Source organism: Hoplias malabaricus, chromosome Y (assembly GCF_029633855.1).
Source record: "Hoplias malabaricus isolate fHopMal1 chromosome Y, fHopMal1.hap1, whole genome shotgun sequence".
Classification (NCBI taxonomy): Eukaryota; Metazoa; Chordata; class Actinopteri; order Characiformes; family Erythrinidae; genus Hoplias; species Hoplias malabaricus.
Window position 1 is genome coordinate 22099625 of NC_089820.1, and position 27467 is coordinate 22127091.

Below are 27467 nucleotides of genomic sequence, written 5' to 3' on the forward strand. Positions count from 1 at the left end.
TGCAACCAAAGATAGTCCCAGGCATAACTCTGGACTGTTCCTATCTGTACATTATGGGTTTTACATATAACTGTTTTACACACACTTGATGAGGCACATTAGAGCATAGAAAACACCAAGGATCCTCCAGAAAGCATGTCTAGAACCACTGACGAGGCCATTTTAATGTAAGCTTTTAATGTAAGGGTACCTCTAGGATTGCGACGATGAAATGTTGATCTGCAGAGACCTGTGGTCAAGGGCTAATTTATTGAAATGTTGCCTTTTCTCATTGAGCAATAATAAGAGGTTTTCAGCCCTGTGAATGAAGTGTTTTGTTCCACAGCGTCTAAAAGTGGAAGGTTCAATTGCCCCCACTCTGCTAATGTCTAGTTAAGGCTTGCCTTCCATTATATTGCATAAGTCTGAAGATCTCCATTTACACACATTGAATCGGACAGCATGAAATTGAGGGCATCCTCAAAGTCATGGCCCCTTCAACTTTGATATCCGATCAACTTAAGGCAACACTTTTATTTATCAACATTAATCAGCCCCCTACCCGCTGATATATGACCCAGCCTCCGCACCATCACATAATATGGTTTTAATATGAAGTTACCCTTGTATATTCACTCTGATTTATGTTACAAAGTGTCCCAATTGTATCGAATGTGAGCTACTCGAGTGTGAAATAAATTAAATCTATATTTCTCCAGGGACTTGCCTCTGAGAGTTATGTCCATGCAAGCCATTGATGGGGCCATATTTTAGCATGTTTGTGCAGCAGGGGGCCTGATGGTGACATCTTGCTCCAGGGTCACTGCCTTCGTCACACTACTTTATGGAGTTTAATATAGCAAAGGTTAATGATATTGCTATAGTGTTTCAGACCCCTTCCGTAGAGAGAAAGGTACTGTAATGCGGAACTTATTATGCGTAATGGGGCTATCTGCAGGATGAATGAATTCAAGGTGATTTCCTGAGCGTTCTGTTGCAAACAAAGCCAACCTAGACATAGGACATGTTTGTTAGGTGAAGAGCTGGTCTTGCCTGAGGGAATGTAGTGTTAGATTAACACCTACAAACACTTATATTATTATTTAAGTTGTATATTTATTATTTAATTGTGTGTCTGAAAAGTTTACTTGCACTCATTTCTTGTTTTACCTTGTACAAATGTGTCAAAATTTAACTCATCTGGGGCAGTGAACACACACACACAAATGCACTAGGACCAGTAAGCACACACACACACACACACACACAAATGCACTAGGACCAGTAAGCACGCGCGCACACACACACACACACACACACAAATGCACTAGAACCAGTAAACACACACGCACACACACAAATGCACTAGGACCAGTAAGCAAACACACACACACACACACACACACAAATGCACTAGGACCAGTAAGCACACACACACACACACACACAAATGCACTAGGACCAGTAAGCACACACACACACACACACACAAATGCACTAGGACCAGTAAGCACACACACACACACACACACACACACACAAATGCACTAGGACCAGTAAGCACACACACACACACACACAAATGCACTAGGACCAGTAAGCACACACACACAAATGCACTAGGACCAGTAAGCACACACACACAAATGCACTAGGACCAGTAAGCACACACACACAAATGCACTAGGACCAGTAAGCACACACACACAAATGCACTAGGACCAGTAAGCACACACACACAAATGCACTAGGACCAGTCAACACACACACACACAAATGCACTAGGACCAGTAAGCACACACACACACAAATGCACTAGGACCAGTAAGCACACACACACAAATGCACTAGGACCAGTAAACACACACACACACACACACACAAATGCACTAGGACCAGTCAACACACACACACACAAATGCACTAGGACCAGTCAACACACACACACACACAGTTGGGTTTAAGGTGCCTTGCAACAAGAGCATTTTGTTTGTGGTCGTTCACTCCAACTGCTCCAAATTTTCTTGTCAGTCGTGGGGATCAAACCAGTGACATTCTGGTCCCAAGTCCACTCTTCTATCCATTAGGCCACATCTGTCCATCAGTAAGAGTTGTTATTTTTTTTATTTGTTTATTGTGGCTGTTTATTGTAAATATTTAATGAGTTTTTAATTTTGGAATAAGGGCATTCTGTTGTCATTAAAAGAATTTGAAGGTAATCTCAGCTCTTTTCCTAATGGAACTCAAGAGCGGTTCTCAGTTACTGTTCATGCAACCTACAGATATAGAATTGTTATGGACAAACTACAAGACAAAGACTCACAAATGAAATAGGTGGTGATTGTCAGGGTCCACACATTGTGTGCCGTTGTAGAAAAAGTTTTGTGAATGGTTTATGTTAATTTTGGTGGTTTGGTAAGCTACAATCTTAAAAAAAAGTGCAAATATTTAGAAAACTACAATATTTAAAGGTGACTTCTAATTACAAATTGAAATGCAGGTTTGTCTTATAAAACATGCTGTTACTTAGCACTGGTTTCTGAGCTTGTCCCCTTTCACAAATTTTGTAAATTTGAAATTTTGCTTAACATCTCATCTATATTTTTATATGTTTGTGTTTTGAACTACACTTTCTTGCTTCTGCAAGGTGAGGTTTTTGAGGTTGATCCAGGTTTCCATACATTCGCCCTCCACTTGGGAAAAAAGTAAAAGAATAGAGGAGATGCTCTCTGGTTAGTCTTTATCTGTGTCCATCTCCCACCCTCTCCCACCGTGAGAGAGTGGGGCTGCGCTGCACTGCAGGTGGAGAATGATAATATGAGGGTGGCATAGAGAGCCCAGACAGCCGATGGTGCCAGATAAGAGCCTCTGAGGGAGGTAAGGGAGCTCAGCCAGTCTTTATTAATGAGGCCGCACTGGAGCTTTCTCACCAACAGTAGCACTGCACCCATGCTACACCACAAAAGGGAAAGTCAGGCATAAACTTTCAACACAGCAGCTGTATTTCCACAGTTAGGTGGATATATCTATTATATAAGATTGGACCAATTTTTGATTTTATTGTGTAAATTGAAATGTAAAATGCTTCAAAGCAATTCCCAATTTTAACTTTAGTTTAACACATGCAGAGGAATTGATTGGTTCTGTTTTTTTGTGGCATATTTCAGATGCTTGCCATGTTTTGTCTCGTTCTGGTTTCATGCAAGTGTCACTGGAGCACGCTCAGAAAAATACAGTTCAATTTCTGTTGTATTTGTCATAGGTAATACAAGAAGCCAGCGTAGCTTAAATAACAGTTTATAAAGCTGTCTGAAATTGATGGGGTGGACAATAAATGGTGACATATTATGGGCTGACAGAAATCAAATTCCATAAAAGTGAAATTGAAAATCCCCTAAAGCCCCCCGTGCTGCTGAGTAGACAGCTTCTTTTAAAACAAGCAAGTTCTCACAAAGAAGGAAATTTACCAGAGATGTGTGTTGCAGTTTATTTTGAGAGAAAAAAAAATCTGGCCTGAGAAGTCAAGCAAGACTTGTAAGGGCTGTGAATCTTATCTTCATTTTTTGTTTTAAAACATTTCATGATGAGACACGAACAACGTACAAGTACGAGAACTAAGCTTGTTGCAAAAATCTATCAGATTTGTTATTTGTATTATATTACGTTAATGTTATTACAAGAAAGAAAAGGAATTACCCCACATTTGTTCTTTTATATTTCTTACAGTATTAGCTTGGATTTCCAACTAGGAAAGGACTTTAATTTCAATTGTATGTGAATCATATTATGCTTTGAAAGCAGATGCCCAGTGGAGATAGCCTTGTGTCCAGCCATAATGTGTCCCAGCAGTATCGCATGCACTACTACTCTGCAGCGTCCTACCTCAGCCAGGGCCTGGGCACTGCTGCCTGTGTGCCCCCAGTTTTCACCCTCGAAGAGAACAACATCTGCCAGGAGCCCAAAGCTGCAGGTCAGTGCTCTCCCTACTTTCTCTCTCACACACACACACACACACACATGCACCACACATACACACACACACACATAAACGTATGCACACACCACTCTCAGGCCCATAAAGTTTTATCCAGAGTTTATCAACAGTGTGCACAAGTACATCCGAGGGAGGTTCTCTCTGCAAGTCAAGGGCGCCATAAAATTCTCACAAATGCATAAATTCAAAAGTAAAACTTTTATTATGGCCATTTGTCCTAGACCTTCAGATTTAAAGAGATAGCAGCCACATGTACAAGTACATGCAGAATTTCAGAAATCATAAACTGGTTTTTAAATCAGTGGATATGCTCTTAAATAAACCTGAATAATATTTAGTAATAGCTTCATATTAGAACATCGTCGCTTTAACTTCTGGGTAATAGTCGGTTCTAAACCACCCAGAATAAAAACCCGTAAATGGACATATTCTAAGTGACGTTGATAGAACGCTGGCATGCTCTGGTTGTTTAAGAAGACCCACCTTTCCCCCATACCCCAAAGCCCTTCACCTGCTCTAGATCTTAATGAATTTTACATGCTGCTTTCCAGTGGCCCAAACATAAGGGTGTCTCTCACCCCCACTCTCACTCCAGGGGGTCCCATGCTCCATTACAACACAAAAGCAATAAAATCTGGGTGGTCCAAAAACACTGATACTAACTTCCCAGTTACTAGGGAAATGCCAGTCTGATGTTTCCGGCATCTTGCGTCCAGCAGGTAATTTAATATCATAACAACACAACAATTACATATATAGAACTCCACAGAATTAACAAAGATGTTAAGACTTTCACATAGAAAACTACTTTCTTCTACTGAGGCAGTGCTAATCGTTTTAGCTTTTGTTATGAAGGAGAATTAATGACCTTGACCTTTTTGGCATGACTGCAGAGATTTCTGTTATCTGTCACCTCCCGTTCCAGTGTGGCATGTCCACATCTCCCAATCTCTCTGTCATCATCATTAGAACAGACAGTACGACCATCCCTTATTAGGCAACACATTTGGACCCGTTTCCCAGAATTACTATATACATGTCCACACCTTTAGGAACAATAATAGAGAGCATATAAACGTATTAACCTTTTTTTTGTAAGGATTTCATTAAACATGATCTTTTTAACCATTAGATGTTTCAGTAATACTTAGAATATTCTAAATTAAAAAAAAGCAAAAAGCAAGTTTTTAAATTATTTACAGCTAACATCAAAAGAGATTTCTGTCTGATCGTTCAGAAATTTGTACCTGATGATTCAGTGGTTCAATTTAAAAACTGTGCAGACCTTGTGAGACCTGTGTTGTAACATTCACGGTATCTGGCTTCATCATGCTGAAATAACCATGGACTTCCCTGAAACTCATGCTCCTCCTTTTCCAAATTACAGTATAAAATCGATCATGGTCCATTTTCAAATAAAAAAAATACTGGTGAAAGTGAATTTACAGATCAACTTTTTTTTGCATTTTGTAACTTTCCCAAAATTTTTTTTTGTATCGTTTGTATAATTTTGCCATCTTTTTTAACGTAATGCATCCATTTATTTCTCCATTTTTGACTAATGTAATTTTCATATGAGCCAGCTTTAGCCTGCCATTCTCTGTAATTCTACATGGTCTGCATGCTCAATCAAATCTCACTCAATATCCTGTCATGTCAACAAATGCTGAGATGAACCTAGATATCTCCTTATTGAAATATCAGTCCACGTTCATGTGTCTTTGATGTGTACATAATGCATATATAGTTTTGATCTGAGTTCATTGAGTTGTGGTATTTGCCAGGAACAAATGTGCAAAAGTATGTCCTAATCAGTGTTTTTCAAACTTTATATGTTATGATTTATAGGTGATTAGAAGTCATGCATGGATATTGAAGGCAAAGTTTGATCCTTGATCCTGAAGATGTAGAGAATGATGTAATGCGCTCATGGACATATGTCTTTCTCTGTGAAGGCCTCGGAGTGGCCCATATAGCGGCTGTGCCTCCTGTACTCCAGCATGGTGTGCAGTGTATTTATTTCCCCCTTGTGCTGGTGGGTAATCAGTTGGCCAAATACGAGCCCAAATAACCTTCAGGAGTGCCACGCTGTCCTTTCTGAGCGGGCCCCTTCCACCACCGTCTCTGGAAAATTGCCTCTGGGGTTAGTGAGCGGGAACAGTTAAGATTTACAAACAATGATGAAGCTTGTCATGCGTCTTTCTCCATCCGTCACGAGCGGCGGCCCTGCTGGGGCGTCCAAGTGTTCTTCATAAAAGGCAGCTCGCTGTGAAATACGCCCCTGTGCGCGCTTTACTGCCGCGAGCTCGTCAGCAGCGCTCTGCCATAAATCGCCTAGGCCGCAAGTGACACTGCACTCCATCACACGGCCGGGTCCGCCTCGCCCCCACCCTCACACCCACTCTCCATACACTTGCAGGAGCCGACCGCCTGCAATCGCCAGAGATGATGTGCCCACCGTGAGTTATGTAGGAATTTTAGTGTTATACGAGACAGCTCCAGGTTTTACCATTTTCTTTCACGCTTGATTTTTTTCCCCGTTGTTGTTGTCGCGGTATATTGCTGAAAGTGTTCAAAGTTAGTTGTCTTGTGTAGGGCGGACCAAGTTTACTTTTGAAGCTTTCTACAGTAAAGAGTCAGTTTTTGTAAGTGGAAGGATAACAGTAAGTAAGTCTCTGTCATTTATCCTTCTGAAGTGCCGATGCCAATGGTATGGATGGAACTGTCAGTGTCAGACTTTGTTGTGATTCAGTAATGAAGTGGCAATCTCACCCCAACAGAAGATATGTATTGATCTCACTGTTGTGTATTCCTTCAGTATGCTGCCCTGCTGTTTTAAAACCACAAGATGATTTCCAGGTATGATTCATATTCCCTCAGTGCCCTTTGTTATCCACATAAAACTAACCCATGTTTCATATTAGCTAGTTCTGTCTAGTACAGAGGCGGCATGATGGAGCAGCAGGTAGTGTCGCAGTCACACAGCTCCAGGGATTTGGAGGTTGTGGGTTCGATTCCTGCTCCTGGTGACTGTCTGTGAGGAGTGTGGTGTGCTCTCCCTGTGTCTGCGTGGGTTTCCTCCAGGTGACTGTCTGTGAGGAGTTGGTGAGTTGGTGTGTTCTCCCTGTGTTCGCGTGGGTTTCCTCCGGGTGCTCCGGTGTCCTCCCACAGTCCAAAAACACGCTGGTAGGTGGATTGGCGACTCAAAAGTGTCCGTAGGAGTGTGTATGTGTGTGTGTTGCCCTGTGAAGGACTGGCGCCCCCTGCAGGGTGTATTCCCGGCTTGCGCCCAATGATTCCAGGTAGGCTCTTGACCCACCGTGACCCTGAACTGGATAAGGGTTACAGATAATGAATGAATGAATGAATGAATGTCTAGTACAGAACCAATGTTACATGAATGTTGTTTAAATCATATTATACCACGAGCTTTGTTTTTTTTTTATATCCCAGCTCTAAATATCTGTATTATGATATACATTGGAGTAGTATCTTTGACAGCCATTTAACCCATTAATTCACATTCCTATCAACACAAATGTAGCATTAGTTTAGTCATTGCTGAATAATTCATAGCAATTATTTCAGATTAATATTTCAGTTTTAAGCCTGTGTTATGAGCAGTTATCTCTGTGAAGCTCCATCATATTCCTTTGGACACTCTTTGTCTAGATGTACACTTGAGAATTTAAATCAGAAACGGCACACTTGACACAGTCTTCTGGAAATTAAAGTCCTACAAGAATATTCAAAGGCCCCATTCACTCTCCTCCACTGTGGGATTAACAGAGAGGAACAACAAAATAAGAACAATAAAGTGATAAAAATTCAACAGGAAGGGGTGTAATGTCTCATGTAACAGAAAAGCTTTTGAGCTTTTCTCATCATCACTAATCCGTTTTCGTTGACGTCTCCCCAATAGAGCGGGCGTTCAACTCCTCTGCGATAACCTCCACTCACGAGGTCGTGTTCGTTGTATTAATATGTTAAAGGATTTTTCTTCTTTCTGAAATCACTTAAATGGGACAAAATAAAGATCTGTCTGAAATATCTCTAACACTTTTCCTCCTCCAGAATCAATAGACAAGCATATGACACCAGTCCATTTGCCGTCATGCTGACATGTTGTTTTATGAAATTGCTTTTCAAGTATAATGTTGACTTTTGAATAACCTATAGTTATGAGGAGCAGTGCTTCAGAGATGTGGATATTGATCTTATCACAGCTGCATTTAGCATTTTAGTCAATACGACATGGACTCCGAGAGGTGAGCACCTAAACTGACGAAACACAAAACAAAGCTTTCTACTACTAAATCTCAGAATGAATCAGTGGCCTAGAGGCGATATCCATGGCTGGATTCTAACCAGCTGAAAACACACTTAGCGACTCCTCCATTTCATGCTGTCTTCCCCACTATGCTGCTGATGCTAAATGCTCTGTCTTTTCTCTCTCTATGGATTGGTTAAATACCAGTGTAATTGCCTGCTGCAGCCTCAAGCACAGTTGTAATGTCTTGTACAACATCTCCATTAAGACTTGCCTAAGGCTCTTAGGAGATTAAATGGGTGCGGAGCGCTGCTTTATGCTCTTCTCTTGCTTTTACCACTGTCCGGCACACAGACAAGCTGAGTCACAGGGATAGACAAGCCAGACACCATTAAAAGGAGTGCTTTAGATCAGATAGAGACTGATAGGGGGGGTTTGGGAAGCTGTTTTGATATGAGTGAACAAATTTTTATCTTACAGATCTTTTAATTCCTAAAGCTGGAATGAATAATAGCCCTCATCTTGTATAATTTTGCCACTGCTGAGTGATGCAGTAAGTGCATGCAGATCTCACATTCAGCCATCACTTTCTCAATAAATGATATATCTTAATATTTAATTAACTCGTTTAATGGCTTAGTTCCAGCTGCCATTGCGTTGCAGTAACATTCTTATGCGGATTTATATATTAAATGATACTCAACCACAACTGTCGGCACAAGCACCCCGTGTTAGAACTGCAGACTCCAGAAAGACAGCTTCTTGTTTATTATGAAAGCATTGCAGATTTATCAATTAAAACATTATGTATCTAAAAGGCTATGTATGTGGCTATAAAAGGCCTGTCCTCCAAGGTTCCCCTCAACTCTCACTTCACCATTCTGCCATTAAAAGTCTCAGCTGAATATATTGAGACATTTATATTCCCCTTGGGGCTGCAGCCCACAATGGTGTTTTTATTTCTGCATCTTTTATTACACACTCGCAATTATTTTCTCCTGTTTAAACAGACCGACAAAAAATCTTTGAAATCATCGATCACACGTCTCAGGTCATTATAGTATATCCATAATGTTTCGACGAATCAAAGCGGGAGTCCAGAGATGGACAGGTCATTTTGTGGGGGCCGGTGGAGCAGCGTAACAGTGCCAGTGATTTAACTTGGAGGAGGGCCTGTCAATTTTCTCACTGACACTCTCCGGCTGGGGACAGATTGGTTAACAATGCGGGGCTAGAGGTGCTTCTGTGTTTAATTAGCCTCTGACCCTTGCATGATGCCTTCTGCCAGACACTGCTGGCTGTGCATAGCGGTTTCTAATGGTCCAACAACAGGGACTGAAGGTTGCTGTCCTAATGTTGTCCAGGAAAAGTTAATGATGGAAGTTCAGCTGTTAATAGAACGGGATTGTGTTGTGCCATGAATAATAAGTATACTGCCACTGTTGGAAATGAAAACTTGTGTCTCCGTGTTTGTTTATTTTTCTTTTCGAAAAATTACATAATTTTAGAACAAATGCACAAAACCAAAAGTTAATTAAAACTGAAAATTAACATGGATTATATTAACATACTTTGACCAAAATGGTTTACTCTGTTCTATATCTGATCTATACCTTTTTGCTTTTGAATATATGAGATCTTGATCAGACAGCAGTGACATAATACACTTTAATTTACTGCGTGATGTGGACTTTACCAAGAGAGGATTTAAATTTTTTTCTACAAATCACAGATTTTTGTTGTATTTTTTATTATTTTGTCTGAAGCTGTTTACTCTTACACATTATGAGCAGTTTTTTATGACATTGTGGAGATATATAGACATAAATACAACACTGTAGATGAGTAGATTCTAATTTTCCGAATTTTAGGTAACATTCATTGAATAAATTAACTAAATTAAAACCTTACGGACAAGTTAAACTTCATCCACATACAAACAACTGTCGTTGTTCCCCCTCAAACTCACCGATCCACTTTAAAAAATGCGTGTCCCACATTTAAGAGCGCCTCAATCAAAATACACAATTTTAGATAAAAATTGTTCTTTCCCTATTAATAATTTAAAAGCTGTTCACTTTGGGAAGTCCGAGGACGTTCAGAACCCAATAATGCTGGTGTTCACGAGTTTCAAAATGCGTTGGGCGGAAGTGTATGATGATCAAAAATAAAGACCTCCCAATGAGTAAAATCTATTACATTTTTTGGATCTTTGATGTTACTGATAAAATATGAATAAATTCTATTCAACATTTCCCAGCTAATTTTGTTCAGCCAAAATTGTGTAAATTGCAATTAATACTTTGTTCAAATTTGTTGAATTTAGCTCAAGTTACTATTAATCATTCATTATCTGTAAGCGCTTATCCAGTTCAGGGTCGCGGTGGGTCCAGAGCCTACCTGGAATCATTGGGCGCAAGGCGGGAATACACCCTGGAGGGGGCGCCAGTCCTTCACAGGGCAACACACACACACACATTCACTCACACACACACACCTACACCCAGCTCTTCCGAGAGTATCTTTTGCACTGAATGTCTTTCTTTAATGCACTTATTACTTCTTGGCATATTGCACTTAATGTAAGGTATTTTGTATAATTTGTGCTGTAGTTCGAATGTTAGATCCTCTTTTGTAAGTCGCTTTGGATAAAAGCGTCTGCCAAATATGTAAATGTAAACACACCAACTCCTCACAGACAGTCACCCGGAGCGGGAATCGAACCCACAACCTCCAGGTCCCTGGAGCTGTGTGACTGCGACACCTACCTGCTGCACCACCATGCCACCCAAGTTACTATTTGTTTTTAACTAAATATTAATTGACCCCAGTGAATGGACATGATGCTGTCCAGTGTAATTCCAAATCCAGGTGGAGATGTTCAGCTGTGGAGTTTCTCTGCAGTGATGGATCTCAATCCAGCATCTTTCAAAATAAGTTGAAGTGGCTTGTGAGATCCAGAACTAACCACTTAACACCTGACCTGATGTTTTGGTGGTGGAATACTGTCGAAGGACTGCACACTGACTATTAATGTGCCTGATTTCTACACCCATCAGAGACAATCAAGTCAAGTCTAATTTATTTGTACAATTTTACACTTTTTACAACCTGATGAGATCACAAAGCAGCTTTAGAGACATTGAGATTTAAAACAGAAATCGAAATTAATATTCCCAGGTGAGCAAGGCAAAGGCCACAGTGGCATGGAAACACTCCCCGTGCAGCTGGAGGAAGAAACCTTGGGAGCAACCAAGACTCACAAGAGGGACCCACCCTACTCTGGTCAAACAAGTTATAAACAATATAGTTTTGATTTAAAACTACAGGTAGAAGCAGCCTTGGAGTTTGTATAGGTAGTGGAGGACCTTACTAAATGTCTATGCTGAATCAGACAGTGAGGGCTGTTTTGGACTCCTGGCCAAGTGTTGCATTGGCTTCACCAGGTATCTGTTTATGATCTCCTGATGATAGGGTTAATACTTAGCTACTTATGGATTTTATATAGCACAGGATGTGAAAATTGTAGTACTTGTAGTTATTAGTCTCACAAAAAAAGCTCTTATCCAGGTATTACAGATCGGCCAATGCAGTGTTAGGAGTCTTGCCCAAGGACTCTTAGAGGTGTAGCACAGACTGGTTGCCCAGGGCTCTCAAATGGGAGCCAGTGGCGTTACCACTCACTTTTGTTTCCGTGTTTCTATTCTATTCTAATGGCTCCACTCCAGCAGCTGCATCTGTCTCCTGCAGAAATGGCGGCAGCCGCCTCTAACTCTGAGGAGTCAGCATATGTTTAAGGTGCTGCACCCCAGCCCCCCTCCTCTTGCTGTTTGACTGTGTTTTCTGCGCCATTAAGTCCTGCCACAGCTCTAATGATTGAGAGAGAGATGCGCATGTCATTCCATGAGAGGACTCCATCTCTTGCTGCATTGCCTTCAGTCATTTCTTTTGTTTTTTAATCTTTCTCCATCGCTTTAGTGGAAACATGAACAAAAATCATAAGTAAAATCATGCTTTTTTATGAGATTTTAGTTTGTTAAGGTATGCTTTTTAAAAAAACTGAAAATAGATTTGGATTTTGGAAATTATATAGAAGTATCTGGTCAACAGATATTATCCAATACTTTTGACCTGAGTTAGTTTGGCAATTGTAAAACAGATCCTGTCTGAGAGGAGTTGGTGTGTTCTCCCGGTGTCCGCGTGGGTTTCCTCCGGGTGATTGTCTGTGAGGAGTTGGTGTGTTCTCCCTGTGTCCACGTAGGTTTCCTCCGGGTGACTGTCTGTGAGGAGTTGGTGTGTTCTCTCTGTGTCCGCGTGGGTTTCCTCCGGGTGACTCTCTGTGAGGAGTTGGTGTGTTCTCTCTGTGTCCGCGTGGGTTTCCTCCGGGTGCTCTGGTTTCCTCCCACAGTCCAAAAACACACGTTGGTAGGTGGATTGGTGACTCAAAAGTGTCCAGAGGTGTGAGTGTGTGAGTAAATGTGTGTGTGTGTGTTTCCCTGTGAAGGACTGGCGCCCCCTCCAGGGTGTATATCCTCCTTGCGCCCAATGATTCCAGGTAGGCTCTGGACCCACTGCGACCCTGAATTGGATAAGCTGTTACAGATAATGAATGAATGAATCTTGATTTCTAACAGTCTCATAGACAACATCTAGTATTAATACCGTTAGCAATCTAGAGGAAATATTGTATGAGCAGTAGTTTTTTGCTCAGAATACGTTGTTAGCCTCTTTTCACCCTATTTTTTCAATGATCAGGACCACCACAGAGCAGGTATGATTTGGGTGGTGGATCTCATTCTCACACAATCACACTGACATTGTGGTGGTGGTGTGTTAGTGTCTGTTGCCCTGGTTCAAATGGATCAGAAACTGCTACTGGAGTTTTTAAACAGTGTCCACATACTACCCACATTTTAACACCATTGATTCATCAAGTAGATGTAAAATCAGAGACAGTCATCTGCTGCTGCAGTTTGCGTTGGTCTTCCTCTAGTCCTCCATCAGTGGACACAGGAAGCTTTTGGCTGAGTATTTTTTTGTTGGTGGACTATTGATAGTCCTGCAGTGACTCTGCGGGGGTTAAATACTCCAGCGGCACCATATCAGTGTGTCTTTGCAGAACTGAGAATAACCCACCATCCCAATAATACCTGGTCTATGGTGGTCTTCTGGAGGTCATGACCATTGAAGACCAGGGTGAGAAGGTGTTAGTAAAGTATTCAGAGTAACAGATGGATTACTTATGTAACTACAAAGTGCTCCTGTTTGGTAAGTGTAGGTAATAAAATGCACGGTGAGTGTAGAAACAAGGAGGCTAAATTAGTAAATTAGTTTTGGCTGATCAGTGTAACGCTTTCATTAAAGGTTTGTCTCTCTGAAACATGCATATCTACATGTGTGTAAGTGTACACAAGAGTGTGTGTATGTGTGTTTATCTAAGAGGAGGCATAACGCACCCTCATGGCCCTGTGCAGGTAGTATATGAGCCCCAGAAGAAAAGCCTTATCCACAATAGATCAGGCCTAAATTACCATCTTCTCTCACATCTGGGCTTTTGTTCACTTTTTGTTCTGACTGCCAGAAATGATTGAGCTTCTTTCAGCCTTTCCCCGCCCCTTTTTTGTGGACTTTTAAAAAAAAGCTTCCCATTGTTAAACCACACAAAGACAGTTTAATAGTTTGGAAATATAAGATAGTCAGTAGAACAGAGGTGAAGAGGGCAAAAGTTCAGAGGAGAGAATAAGCTCTTTCTCAGCAAACAGAAAGGTAAATCCTCTCTTGTTTCAGTACTGTTTTACACTTGACGGATGTGTGCTGGATTTTACATCATTGGGCAATTCTGAGGACCTGCCAATGTTCGGCTTGAAATACTCTTAGAAAACATATTAGTACTAATTGTAGCTATGTATTTTAAGGTTTGCGTATCGAATATGAAATCCTGGAAGGGTCCATGTGGTTGTCTTGTGATTTCAGCGCTAACGTGGTACTCTAGGTCATTATTTTGGAAGGCTACATGACAGCTACATAAGTCCTTCATGACAACTGACACCTGCATAAACATCCATAAAGCCTTATTCCAACAGCTGTTAGTTTCCAAAAACACTGTTTTAGTCAGTTCCAGCCTAGAGAGCTCTGACTTGTTGGAAATGGCCTTTAAAGTTGTTTACAGATGGTGTAGATATTACACTGAATGTTTTTGATATTACACATAATGTGGTACAGACAGGTCTTTATATTATTGTGTAGTACCATATCATTTAAGAGCCTATTGAAAGCATTTTAAAGTATTTGCTAGGCTCCAACATTAATCTGTATTAAATGGTAATACAGCAATAATCAAAGGCAACGAAGCTGTGACACAGAACATGTCCACGGGCCGGCGTGTAATTTACAGTCCCTCCAAACGACCCTGTCCAGTCACCCGCAAGAGCTTTCCTTTTAATTACACCATAGATTTCCCCCTGATGAACTCCCTCAGAATTAACACAGGCACAGCTAATTCCACGCCACCCCTCCTTCCCTCACTGTGCGTTATTGCTGTTCAAAGAGCGTCTGCGCAGTTTAGCTACACAAACATTAGTATTAACGATTGGCCAGTTTGGGACGGGTGACAAACTGCAGGCAGCTTGCCCAGTCCCGAAGCCCGAAACCAATCAGAAAGTTAATGAGGAGAAAAATGACTCCTTTTTTCCCGCCAGCGCCCCTTAATTACCTCCACGCCAGAGCGGAGAGCTGAGGAGAGGGAGGAGGAGAGTGGAAAAAAAGTGGCATGGAGATGAACCCTATATTGCTTGGTGTGGGTTATGAAGGTCAGGGATGGATTTGAGTTGGTTTGTGTAACCCCCAACACCACCACCCCCTTGCGCCTCCTCCTTTGCTTGTAAATTTGATAGAACCAAGACACCATAATGTCAGTTTTATATTCACACTCAGAGGAGAATAACAGTGACCTGGCTCAGTGCACAATCTGTGATCCTTGGCTTATTGTAATTTACCGTATTATGATAGTCTCTGCTGTAAGTGTTTCTATTTAACATCATCATATGTATATATATATATATATATATATATATATATATATATATATTAATTTAATTAATTTCTGCTTATTAAATATACACTTGACATCTTAACATCACTGTCATAAAATTATTTTTCTTTTCCTTGTATTAGCACAATTTTTCTAATTTGGCATTGTTCAGTGTTTTTTATGGAATATAAAATGCATATTTATTATTTTTGGAATAAAAGGTTTTATTGCGTCCTTCTAAATTCCATTCATTCATTATCTGTAAGTGCTTATCCAGTTCAGGGTCGTGGTGGGTCCAGAGCCTACCTGGAATCATTGGGCGCAAGGCGGGAATACACTCTGGAGGGGGCGCCAGTCCTTCACAGGGCAACACACGCAGTCACACATTCACTCACACAGTTGCCAATCCACCTACCAACATGTGTTTTTGGACTGTGGGAGGAAACCGGAGCACCCGGAGGAAACCCACGCGGACATGGGGAGAACACACCAACTGCTCACAGACAGGCACCTGGAGCAGGAAACGAACCCACAACCTCCAGGTCCCTGGAGCTCTGTGACTGCGACACTACCTGCTGCGTCACCGTGCCACCCTCTTCTGAATTTCAATGCAAATTAATGTCACTAAAGCTCTTTTGAAGTCACATAGAGGCATTTCTATTGATTTCTGTTGAATACAGGGTGAACATTTCTAATTATCTTATATAAGTAAAAACAATATTTTTATCTGCTAACAATAATATCCATCTGTTTACAGTCGACTCTACTCTTATATATTATCCAGCTCTGCAGAAAACTAAGCCAAATCGACACATTGCTTACCCAGCAGTTTTTGTTCTTGGCCTGTTTGTTGTGTGTGTGCTCAGCAGACATTGGCTCCCAGCTTCAGTGCTTTAGCTCAGGAGCCTCAGTGATTCATGTGTGACTGCACTTTGACTACTTTGTTGTAACGTTGAGTGCTGACAGCATTATAATTACAAGAAGATAACAGGTTGCCTGCTTATTGACAGGTAAAAGCTGTAATGGAATTGTTTTCTCCAGCACATTTCTCACATTTCAAGTTTAAACTACAGATACAGTGGGTGTATATATCTGTCATGTACGGTGATATGATGATTTAAAGGGGGTAACTCAGCCACATTGATTTTGGAACGTTGGATAATAATATTACATTATTCAGTACAGTATTAAGTTAGATTTTCAGATGTAAAGATGAATAGGGCTAAACTGTTGACCCGATCCTGTCTGGTTTGCAGCCTTCTCCACTGACGGAGCTCATGACTCCGGGCTGTCCTGCATGTCCATCAACCCTCTGAACATGGAGAACAAACCCGAGTGTGAGGCCAACTCTGACTCTGGAGAATTTACCGTGGATTCCATAATAGAGGGCGCTGCCAAGTAAAGCCTCTGAGAACCAGCCGCTCTAGACCTGAACCTCTGGGGTTACTTCCTTATTATTTTTTCTTCAGTGGTTAGTGTTACAAGCTAAAACAAGTTGCAGGCATCGAGTTTAAAATTTGATGCTTCTGGAAGTTCTTACTGTCATTTGTTTCTATTTGATTCCTTTGATTATGTTGTCACCGCAGTTTGAAAAGTTTGATGGAATGTTTTATAATCTTGTATAATTTTAATACTTTATTTTTAAAAAAATTATAATGCTTTATAATTTCTGTTCTTTTTTGCTTTGTTTTCTTAGTCTCAAATCACAAGACACAAGTTAAATAGTTAAAACAAAACCCTTATGAGCTGACTGTTGATAGACATTCATCTATTATTTTTTTTTTATCAGTGCAAAAGTGTGAGAAACAGCACATCAGTATTAGAGGCCAACACATTTTTATAACTGCATTCATATCTAATACTAATAGTTCGTATGAACATTTGCAACAGCTTTAATGCTTTTCCTGAAACAATAACCAGTTTGGATTAGTTTTAATCCAATTATCTTCTTTTTAACTTTTCCAGGAGGTGAATGCTTCATTACATGGGGTTAACCCAGTGACAATTTCAGCCAGGAGAGCAGTTCTGCTCATCCCTTTTCATCACATGCTGTAGATTCCTTCAGAGAGCAGGGAAGCGGGTGTGGGTTAGTATGCAGGAAGTGAGGAAGGGATACTAATGAATTATGCTTCAATCTCTCTCCAGGCTATGCATTGTTTATTTATGGCCACCACACAAAGGGCATCATTTAACTCAGGATGATTTGCATCAATGTCTACCTCCTTGAGAAAGGTTCTGGAGCTTAGGACTACTTTTGTCTGTTTTTCCTCCAGTATCTTAGAGTTGCCCTTAATAGTCTTTGCAAAACAGTTAGCCATTAACCGCTATAGTGGCTAGCTATGACTGGACAGTAGCATATTATATGCCAACTTAATAGATCTACATCATCACACTTAGAAAATGTGCACAAACGTATTCTGTACTTTCAACTTTGCAAGAGATTTCCTACGTGTGCATCATGAGATTTCCAGAGGGGACTATTGTGAAGGTATAAATAGTGTTCTTTTTGTTGTTTATTTTTACTTCTGCACTGTATTTGACCATTTTCTGTTGTTTTGTTGTACTAACTGTACCTTTATGTGTTAATAATGAAAACAATGAGTGAGTGCCTTATTGTTGTTTTACGAATTCTTTTGTTTTAAAATTTGCATTAAAGTTTTTCTTATGAATAACGGCAGTTAAGTACAATTCAACACAGTTGTGTAGCTTTAACCACTGCGCTTTGTTCATGGGAGGACTGTGAGTGTTATGGAGGTTCACTCTGAATGGCATGTTACGAACGCATTGGTTATTGTTATGTCTCAATAATAAAACAGTAGAAAGCTAATTTGCAGGTCTGGGGCGTTTATGTGGCTTTGTGTTTCAGGAGAAGACAGAGCGGTTATTGATGACTGATTTTCACACCGCGTGTGTGTACAGTGCACCACATAAAACCCAAAATGAAAATTACTTGTATTTTCTTCGCCCTGCGCCTTCTGAAAACATTTGTAGGATTCCCAGCCCCATCTGCTGTAATCAATAACTTCACCGTCTTGCGTGTGTTTTTTTCTTTTTCTTTTTTATTAAACGCACTTACTCTTAATTTCATCCCCCAGTGGTTTTAGTGAGAAGAATGTGGAGTTACCTATGCGGCTTTGACATTATAAATCACGGCTGTGGAGCGGATGGCCTGGCAGTATCGATTGATCCTGATATATCACAGAAATTTACTGTCACTTCTGTTTTCAATTAAAGATACAATCAGTCAGATAATGACTTAATTGGATTTTACAGAAGATTGACTTTTATTGCACAGTGCTTTACGAGTTTAGTTAAGGAAGGCCCTTTCATCACGGGGGGTTGTCAGAGGTGGTCCGTCCCGTGTCCTTCTGTTGCTGCAAAGCGAGGCCTGTGTTCCAGCGGCGCTGGAGAAGTGTTGCTGGGTTTGTTTTCCTTGAACTGCTATTGCACCATCAATCACCGCCGCCGCATGAGAGCCAGAGCCAGAGCCACGATAAAGCTGCACTCGTCCTCAAGATGCTTTCAAACACACTTACTCTCTCTTAGAGGTGGTGGGGGGCAGGTTCCTCAGCTGCATCTCTATAGTCAGGAGTTCTGAATTAAAGAGGTGGAATGATCCACATAAAAGTGGTTGATGACCAGAAGCTCTGAAACAAGGCTCATTTTAATGCAGTTCATCTTTACATATGCGCTTTATGTTCAGCCTGGGATGTAATGGATTGGAAAAGAGCAAAATCTACAGCTCTCTGGGAATGTGTACATTGTTTGGAGACACTGTTCAAGGTTATGGAAAAATCAAGAACAAACTTGTCATAACTTTGACTGTTCCTGCTGTGTGTTATCAGGTGTGTTTTGATAGCCGAGTGTTGCCCATCTGTTAGATAGTATGGGTACATAATGATAGAAAGCACAGGTCTATAAGGGCTTACTTTAATGTATTATTTTAAAGTATTAATAATCTTAACGCTTACTTTCATTTCTGATTTGTCTCAGAGAACAGTGCTCCCAGAAGTCCATTATATGAGGTTCCTGATATATATCTTCTGTGGGTGGATTGGGATTAGGTTAAAAAGGGAAATCTGCTGAATTCATAAAATAATGTTTTATGTGACGTTGTGAGTTTTAGATAAACTTTGCTTTAGTTACAGTGGTGAATATATGTATCTTTGCACTAGACGGGTATGTGCTACGTGCTGTGGTCTTCCAGCAGGGTTCTGAATTACAAGTGAATGACTGAAGATCCATCATCCTACTTGGTTTAGGATATAAAGGTAGGATCTTAATTTTTATGTATTTATATATTCATATTTAACAATAAAGTATTGTATTATGGTGCATTTACTGCATTTTCTAAAAACAATGTGCTGTTTCTCTGTCTTATGTTTATTGCCTTTCTGTGCTCTCTATATTTCAGATTCACACAGAGATGACAAAATGGTGGATCAATGATCTCCTGTTCAGTGTAAATGTGAATACCACCAAGTTATTATTTTTCATGGTATTTCTATCATTACAGGTTAAAAATAAGAAAAATCCCAGTGGAAAAATGTGTTGCTGTTTGATGGCTTTTGAGAAACAACAAGAAGACACAAGTCACTTCTTGTCAAGGTAAAAATGATAAGGATATCTATAGCATCAAACCTGAAAAGGGTCACAGAGAAATGAGAAATGGTTGAATACCCCATGTTACGTTTAGCTTCAGAAAAACACAAGTGTTATTATCTCAGCACTGAGCCCAGTGTGAAACTTTACAGAGAACTCAAACTCTATGGGAGATGCAGAAGATTCCTGGGCTCTTTTTCTCAGGAGAAGTATCTGAATATCTAAAACCTCTCCATCTGATGTTGCTGTTTAAGAGAAACTATAGAGATATAGGGAGAATTCGTCTCCTATGGGATCGGCAATTACCGCAATCCCATCACAATAAAGATTGAGTGCACTAAGTGAGTGCAGTTGTCACTTAATTATCTTTAAAGCTAGTGCATTAAAGAATGATTCCACTGGGAGCGATAAGAGTAATAGTGACGACTGAGTGATCCTCTGGCTGTGAGACGGAGAGATGGAGGGGGCGTGGCTGGGTGTGGATGCTGCTGTCAGAAAGGCAGTAATTTGAAAGTCTAGTTGCACAGAGAAATTAGCAAAGGTTTCAGTGAACAGATGTCCCTTCATCACTCACTCCACTGTGGAACTGCCCACTGACGGACGGACGGCTCGCTGGATTGAGCCTGTACCTAATCCTCCTAAGAGAGCTGGACAGTCCCTGAGCTGTTCTCAGTTTTGATTTTTTTTGTATTTAATTCTTTACTTCAGTGATGTCCGTTACATTTACATGCACACATCTTTAATCTAATGATGGTTTAAATGAAGCATCTACTGTTCTGCTGAATGAAAAAATAAATGTGTTTAAAGAAAATACTGACAATGGCACGGCACTTTGATTGAAGGCACATTTTTGTTGAGTTATTTCTCTTTTCTGTTTATATTAATAATGCCTGATTTAAGAAAAGTAACCCCCCCTCCCCAATTATATGGATACACCTTAATAAAATGGGAATGGTTGGTGATATTAACTTTCTGTTTGTGTCACATTAGTATATGGGAGGGGGGGGGACTTTTCAAGATGGGTGGTGACCATGGAGGCCATTTTGAAGTCGGCCATTTTGGATCCAGCTTTTGTTTTTCCAATGGGAAGAGGGTCATGTGACACATCAAACTCATTGGGAATTTCACAAGAAAAACAATGGTGTGCTTGGTTGTAACGTAACTTTATTCTTTCATGAGTTATTTACAAGTTTCTGACCACTTATAAAATGTGTTCAAAGTGCTGCCCATTGTGTTGGATTGTTAATGAAACACCACAGGAGAAATGCTAGCACAGGCTTCCAGTATCCGTAGTTTAATATCACCAACCATTCCAATTTTATTAATGTGTATCCATATAAATGTTTACTGAGGCTTATGTTTAATTTTCTTTTGAATATTATGCTTTGTGCTTTTTCCTGATAATGAATAATGAATGACTTTTATTTAATGTCACTTTTAATGGAAATAAATGAGGGCTTGTCTTTAAATTGAACTGAAATCTAGCTCAATTTTCCAAAACCATATATGAGACACTGATTATAACCCTATTTTCTAAGGTCTTACCTCAGCAGCCATCCTCATCTTATCCTTGTTACTGTTAATAATGTGTATTTGTGGAGTTGACTTGACCCTCTTGTGTATTTTCAGTAACTGACAGTTCTTCGCACAGTTAAGAGCAAACTGACTGGATGCATTGAGGAAATATGAAGTGAGTATGAAGTTTTTTAATAATTACAGTTGCCTGACTGCTGATATTGTTTAGAATGTGAATGTCATACTCCACAGTGGCTCCAGTGAGAGGTTGACTGTTGATTTATCCCGGTTTATTGGTGCTTGAGTTCTGGGTATGGGACGTTTATAGACTCTGTGCTGTCCTTCACTCTATAAAACTGCACTGAGGCTCAATACTGATAAAGTACAGAGCACAGCTACTGATAGCTTTATACCCTCAATCCCTCCAGACTCCAGCAGCAATATCCATTTCATTCACATTCAAACAGGGCTCCACTTTCACACAGACACAGTTCCTTCTCTGTCATTTATGGAATGTGAATTTGGAATACTTGGGCTCTAGTAAACTTGGATCTGAAAAACACTCACTGTTCAAAGAGCTAGGAGGGCGTGGAAAGTGGGTTGAGGCGAGTTGTAAATACCCTAAAAATAAAATCAGGGTATATTTTCTTATTGTCATCTTTGTGGCAAAAGTGGTGGGGTGGTGAGGTCCAATGTGATCTCTATATGAGGCACAAAATCCCTGCAGCTTGAAAGTTGTTGTGATTTAGGTTGCTGCAGTGAAAGGCCTTGGATCCTACCTGCATTAAATTGTTAAACGTGTGTTTTTGTGTTTCCTACCACATATAACATAAACAAAATAATTATGTTTTAAACTGATGTAATTTGGCTACCTAAATCTTTTTATTGAAATTCTAATGGTGAGCCATTCATTCATTCATTATCTGTATCCACTTATCCAATTCAGGGTTGCGGTGTGTCCGGTGCCTACCTGGAATCACTGGGCGCAAGGCAGGAATACACCCTGGAGGGGGCGCCAGTTCTTCACAGGGCGACACACATTCACTCACACAGTCACACCTGTGGAAAATTTTGAGTTGCTAATCCACATACCAGCATGTGGTTATGGACCGTGGGAGAACACACCAAAGTCCTCACAGACAGTCACCTGGAGGAAACCCACACAGACACAGGGAGAACACACCACACTCCTCACAGACAGTCACCTGGAGGAAACCCACACAGACACAGGGAGAACACACCACACTCCTCACAGACAGTCACCCGGAGGAAGCCCATGCAGACACAGGGAGATCACACCACACTCCTCACAGACAGTCACCTGGAGGAAACCCACACAGACACAGGGAGAACACACCACACTCCTCTCAGACATTCACCTGGAGGAAGCCCATGCAGACACAGGGAGATCACACCACACTCCTCACAGACATTCACCTGGAGGAAACCCACACAGACACAGGGAGAACACACCACAATCCTCACAGACAGTCACCCGGAGGAAGCCCATGCAGACACAGGGAGATCACACCACACTCCTCACAGACAGTCACCCGGAGGAAACCCATGCAGACACAGGGAGAACACACCACACTCCTCACAGACAGTCACCCGGAGGAAGCCCATGCAGACACAGGGAGATCACACCACACTCCTCACAGACAGTCACCTGGAGGAAACCCACACAGACACAGGGAGAACACACCACACTCCTCACAGACATTCACCTGGAGGAAGCCCATGCAGACACAGGGAGATCACACCACACTCCTCACAGACATTCACCTGGAGGAAACCCACACAGACACAGGGAGAACACACCACAATCCTCACAGACAGTCACCCGGAGGAAGCCCATGCAGACACAGGGAGATCACACCACACTCCTCACAGACAGTCACCCGGAGGAAACCCATGCAGACACAGGGAGATCACACCACACTCCTCACAGACAGTCACCCGGAGGAAGCCCATGCAGACACAGGGAGAACACACCACACTTCTCACAGACAGTCACCCGGAGGAAGCCCATGCAGACACAGGGAGATCACACCACACTCCTCACAGACAGTCACCCGGAGGAAACCCATGCAGACACAGGGAGAACACACCACACTCCTCACAGACAGTCACCCGGAGGAAGCCCATGCAGACACAGGGAGATCACACCACACTCCTCACAGACAGTCACCTGGAGGAAACCCACACAGACACAGGGAGAACACACCACACTCCTCACAGACATTCACCTGGAGGAAGCCCATGCAGACACAGGGAGATCACACCACACTCCTCACAGACATTCACCTGGAGGAAACCCACACAGACACAGGGAGAACACACCACAATCCTCACAGACAGTCACCCGGAGGAAGCCCATGCAGACACAGGGAGATCACACCACACTCCTCACAGACAGTCACCCGGAGGAAACCCATGCAGACACAGGGAGATCACACCACACTCCTCACAGACAGTCACCCGGAGGAAGCCCATGCAGACACAGGGAGAACACACCACACTCCTCACAGACAGTCACCCGGAGGAAACCCACACAGACACAGGGAGAACACACCACACTTCTCACAGACAGTCACCTGGAGGAAACCCACTGTGATAAAGCTCACCCCTACACCATCACAAAGTGAAATGGTGGGAGGTGTTCTCTATGGGTAGAGTCGGGCGAGAGGCTTGAGATGTTATAAGGTCGACTCGAAATAACACCGAGAGGTTCGATTTTTGGTTCCCTTCCACCTTTATTTACACACCAGACTTTAAATTACTATTTACAATATATACACACGCGTGCTCCTTGTGAACAAAAAAATTAACAAAACAAAATTCTCTATTAGCAGAGACCAAAAGGATAAAGACAACTAAATCATGAGTCTTATTATGCCCTTAGGTTATGCTCCTCTCGCTACGGTCTAGCAGAGTCTCTCCTCTTTTACCCTTGTGTGGTATATATATATATAGGTAGCCCCGCCCCTTAGAATATACCATTCCCTTAAGAGGTAAAAGTTATTGTATCTTGGATACACAAGCTTCATAAACAATAAAACTTAACAATGAACTAACAACTGTACTAAGATTCAGTTACAGCCATGGCATGTTTAATGTTCATTCATAATATCAATATTTATTAGATAATATATTTTCCCTCTTCTAGATGCTAGTTCCCCCTTCCCTCTGTGGAGAATGGATTCAACCAGGTAAGTAAAACTCAGCATCAAGAGATAGTACTCTTTTCCCTCTCACATGACCTGTATGCAGGTGAGTAAGTACAGGTAAGTATACATAATGGTTTCTCTTGGTGATGTGTCACAGGTACTGTACATCATCACACCCACACAGACACAGGGAGAACACACCACACTCCTCACAGACTGTCACCCGGAGGAAACCCACACAGACACAGGGAGAACACACCACACTCCTCACAGACAGTCACCTGGAGAAAAACCCACACAGACACAGGGAGAACACACCACACTCCTCACAGACAGTCACCCGGAGGAAACCCACGCAGACACAGGGAGAAAACACCACACTCCTCACAGACTGTCACCCGGAGGAAACCCACACAGACACAGGGAGAACACACCACACTCCTCACAGACAGTCACCCGGAGGAAGCCCACACAGACACAGGGAGAACACACCACACTCCTCACAGACAGTCACCCGGAGGAAACCCACACAGACACAGAGAAAACACTCCACACTCCTCACAGATAGTCACCCAGAGGAAACCCACGCAGACACAGGGAGAACACACCAAACTCTTATATGCACTCACCATTTTTGATCTTTAGAGATTATAATTTGTGGTCTTAATTCATAAACACACCAGGGCTTCAACAGAATAATCTAATCAAATAATTGCATTGGACACTGTGGGAATGTATATTACTTTAAAATTAAATGGTTTATTGCAAAATTATGTTCCTTAACTAAAGGAATTGAAGGAGCAGTGACCAGTGGCGTCTAACTTTCTGAGAGCGTGTGTGTGTAAACAATGCCGTGGTGCTTTATTGATTGAATTTTGAGAGCATTTTAAATTGGGAGAGGTGCCAAAATATCTGCAACCCACAACAAATAAATTGTTACAGTTTAGGTCTAATATTAAATACTGGGCCAAATATTTTCTCATGCTTATTTGCAAAACTGAAACTGGGGGTGGAGCACACTTAATGATTTTATATTTTATAATAATGTGATATTTTATTTTTCCCTCACAATTTTAATCCACATCTTTGGGTACCCTTGGTGGAATTCAGCAGTGAAATATTAACACATCTGGACAACATCTCTAAACATCTGGACAACACAGAGCCTTTTATACCAATACCACGATCTCTAGAACATGTCGATAATTTTATCCCATGTATAAAATTATATTCACCCCCTCCTTTCTTTTTTCCTCGTCTCCTCTGCTTCTCTTCTCTGTATTTATTCACACAGTGCTTTACCTTCACCTTGAAATTTCCTCCACTATTTGCCAATTAAAAGCTTAACGGCCTGGAGACAGAGCTGATCTCTCTCTCTCTCTCTCTCTCTCTCTCTCTCTCGCTCACTCGCTCTCGATCCCATCATGTGCTTCACTAAACCTTTTCTGAACCAACACAAACCCAGCATTGGGTTTCAATGAACTCCAGCACGGTGGAAGGCTGTGGATGGATATTTCAACATGTTAAAGCAGTGACCAGTGAATATATGGTCAGCAAATCCATCCAGTTCTTCAATGGGGATTTTTTTTTTTTCCATTGGAGGAGTTTATTAATATTAATGCTCTGAGCTTCTTAATAAACTGAATTTTCCAATATTCTGTTATTTTATTGTGCTTTGATTTGAGACACAGAAGACACTGTAAAATGTGAATTAGAACTGATTTAACTGCTTTGAGATTTTAGCTTTGAATTCTTTCATTTAAAGCATGCAATTAATCTGAGTTCAATAAAATCGCTTCAGCTGCTTGCAAATTAGTACATGATGTCATTTTAGGTTGAATTGATGAAGCATTTTACAGTGTCTGAACTGTTCAAAGCCGTGGGGACGGTAATCGGACCTCGATTATGACTTTCACAGAAGGCTTTTAGATAAACTGTCTGATGTTCAATGATGTGGTTTTATTGTATTGAGGATAATTTAAATTATAAATTAAGGTTTTAGTCTAAAACCTGTTCTTAAAATCCTTTCATAATGGGGAGGGAGTGAAGTAACAGTTGTCCAATATATGAATGTTATATTTGCACCAGATTTACAACATTGTTCCACAACCTCCATCATTCCCTAAAACACTCAGAATACAGTGGGTTCAGTGCTCACTAAATTCATTAAATGTGCTTTAAAGCCCAGTTCCACGTATTATAACTATTTAATCTTTACATTATGCCACAGTCTAATGTGTTACTATTATATTCACTATAGATTTATAGAGTAATGCAGTTTAATAGTGTCACTTTAAGGTAACAATGTGGTAACCTTAACACTTAAACACTTCTATTTCTCTTTGTTTTCTTACTTTATATGATCCCTTCTCTCAATAGAGTTCTAATGTGTGTTTTTGTGTTTGGGTTCTGTGTGGATGAGCTGAAATAATCCAAATTAAAAATGGCTACAAAATGGCCGACAGAAGGAACCAATGAAAAGTGTCTTACGGGAAATAAAAGAACATTTGCAGAACGTTTTTAAGTTCACCTGGTTTCACATTTGGGTTGGATTTATCGTCTACTTCCGTCATTTTACTTTTCATCTAATCTCTGAAAAAATAAGTGACAAAATAAACCCACAAACCTGGGGTGTATCCACAGCTGAGGACATTTGTGATCTATTTACACTGATTCGCGCTCCTGAGAAGAAATCACCATGGCGTCACCCTCAAGTTTACGTCCTCAGTGACTTTAGATAGTCAACGTTCTTCTACAATACTCTATTTTAACGGTCGATTTTTAAGTTGAATTAATTTCACACATATTTCCTCAAGTCCAGGCCTTGTATTTAGTGTTGTGTTCTTAATATTTCTGCTATGAAAACAAATATTCACCTCGTACCGCACCTACAAGATTCACAAGACC

General features: G+C 41.0%; 1 protein-coding gene across 4 annotated transcripts in view; it reads left to right on the forward strand.

Annotated features, from left to right (window-relative positions):
- The window catches only part of LOC136677599 (doublesex- and mab-3-related transcription factor 1-like), a 29804-nt gene extending 11713 nt beyond the window's left edge, over positions 1-18091 (forward strand). The window contains exons 4-7 of one of the 4 annotated variants that reach the window (XR_010796379.1): positions 3778-3949; positions 6792-6832; positions 16143-16283; positions 16530-16632. Coding sequence is in view for 3 of the 4 variants with exons in the window: in XM_066655161.1 (XP_066511258.1) it covers positions 3778-3949; positions 16530-16675 (318 nt within the window). In the remaining variant the exon portion in view is untranslated. Of the gene's footprint in view, positions 1-3777; positions 3950-6791; positions 6833-16142; positions 16284-16529 lie in introns of all 4 variants that reach the window. The other 3 variants (XM_066655164.1, XM_066655161.1, XM_066655162.1) reach the window with 3 other exon arrangements.
- The last annotated feature ends 9376 nt before the right edge of the window (positions 18092-27467 follow it).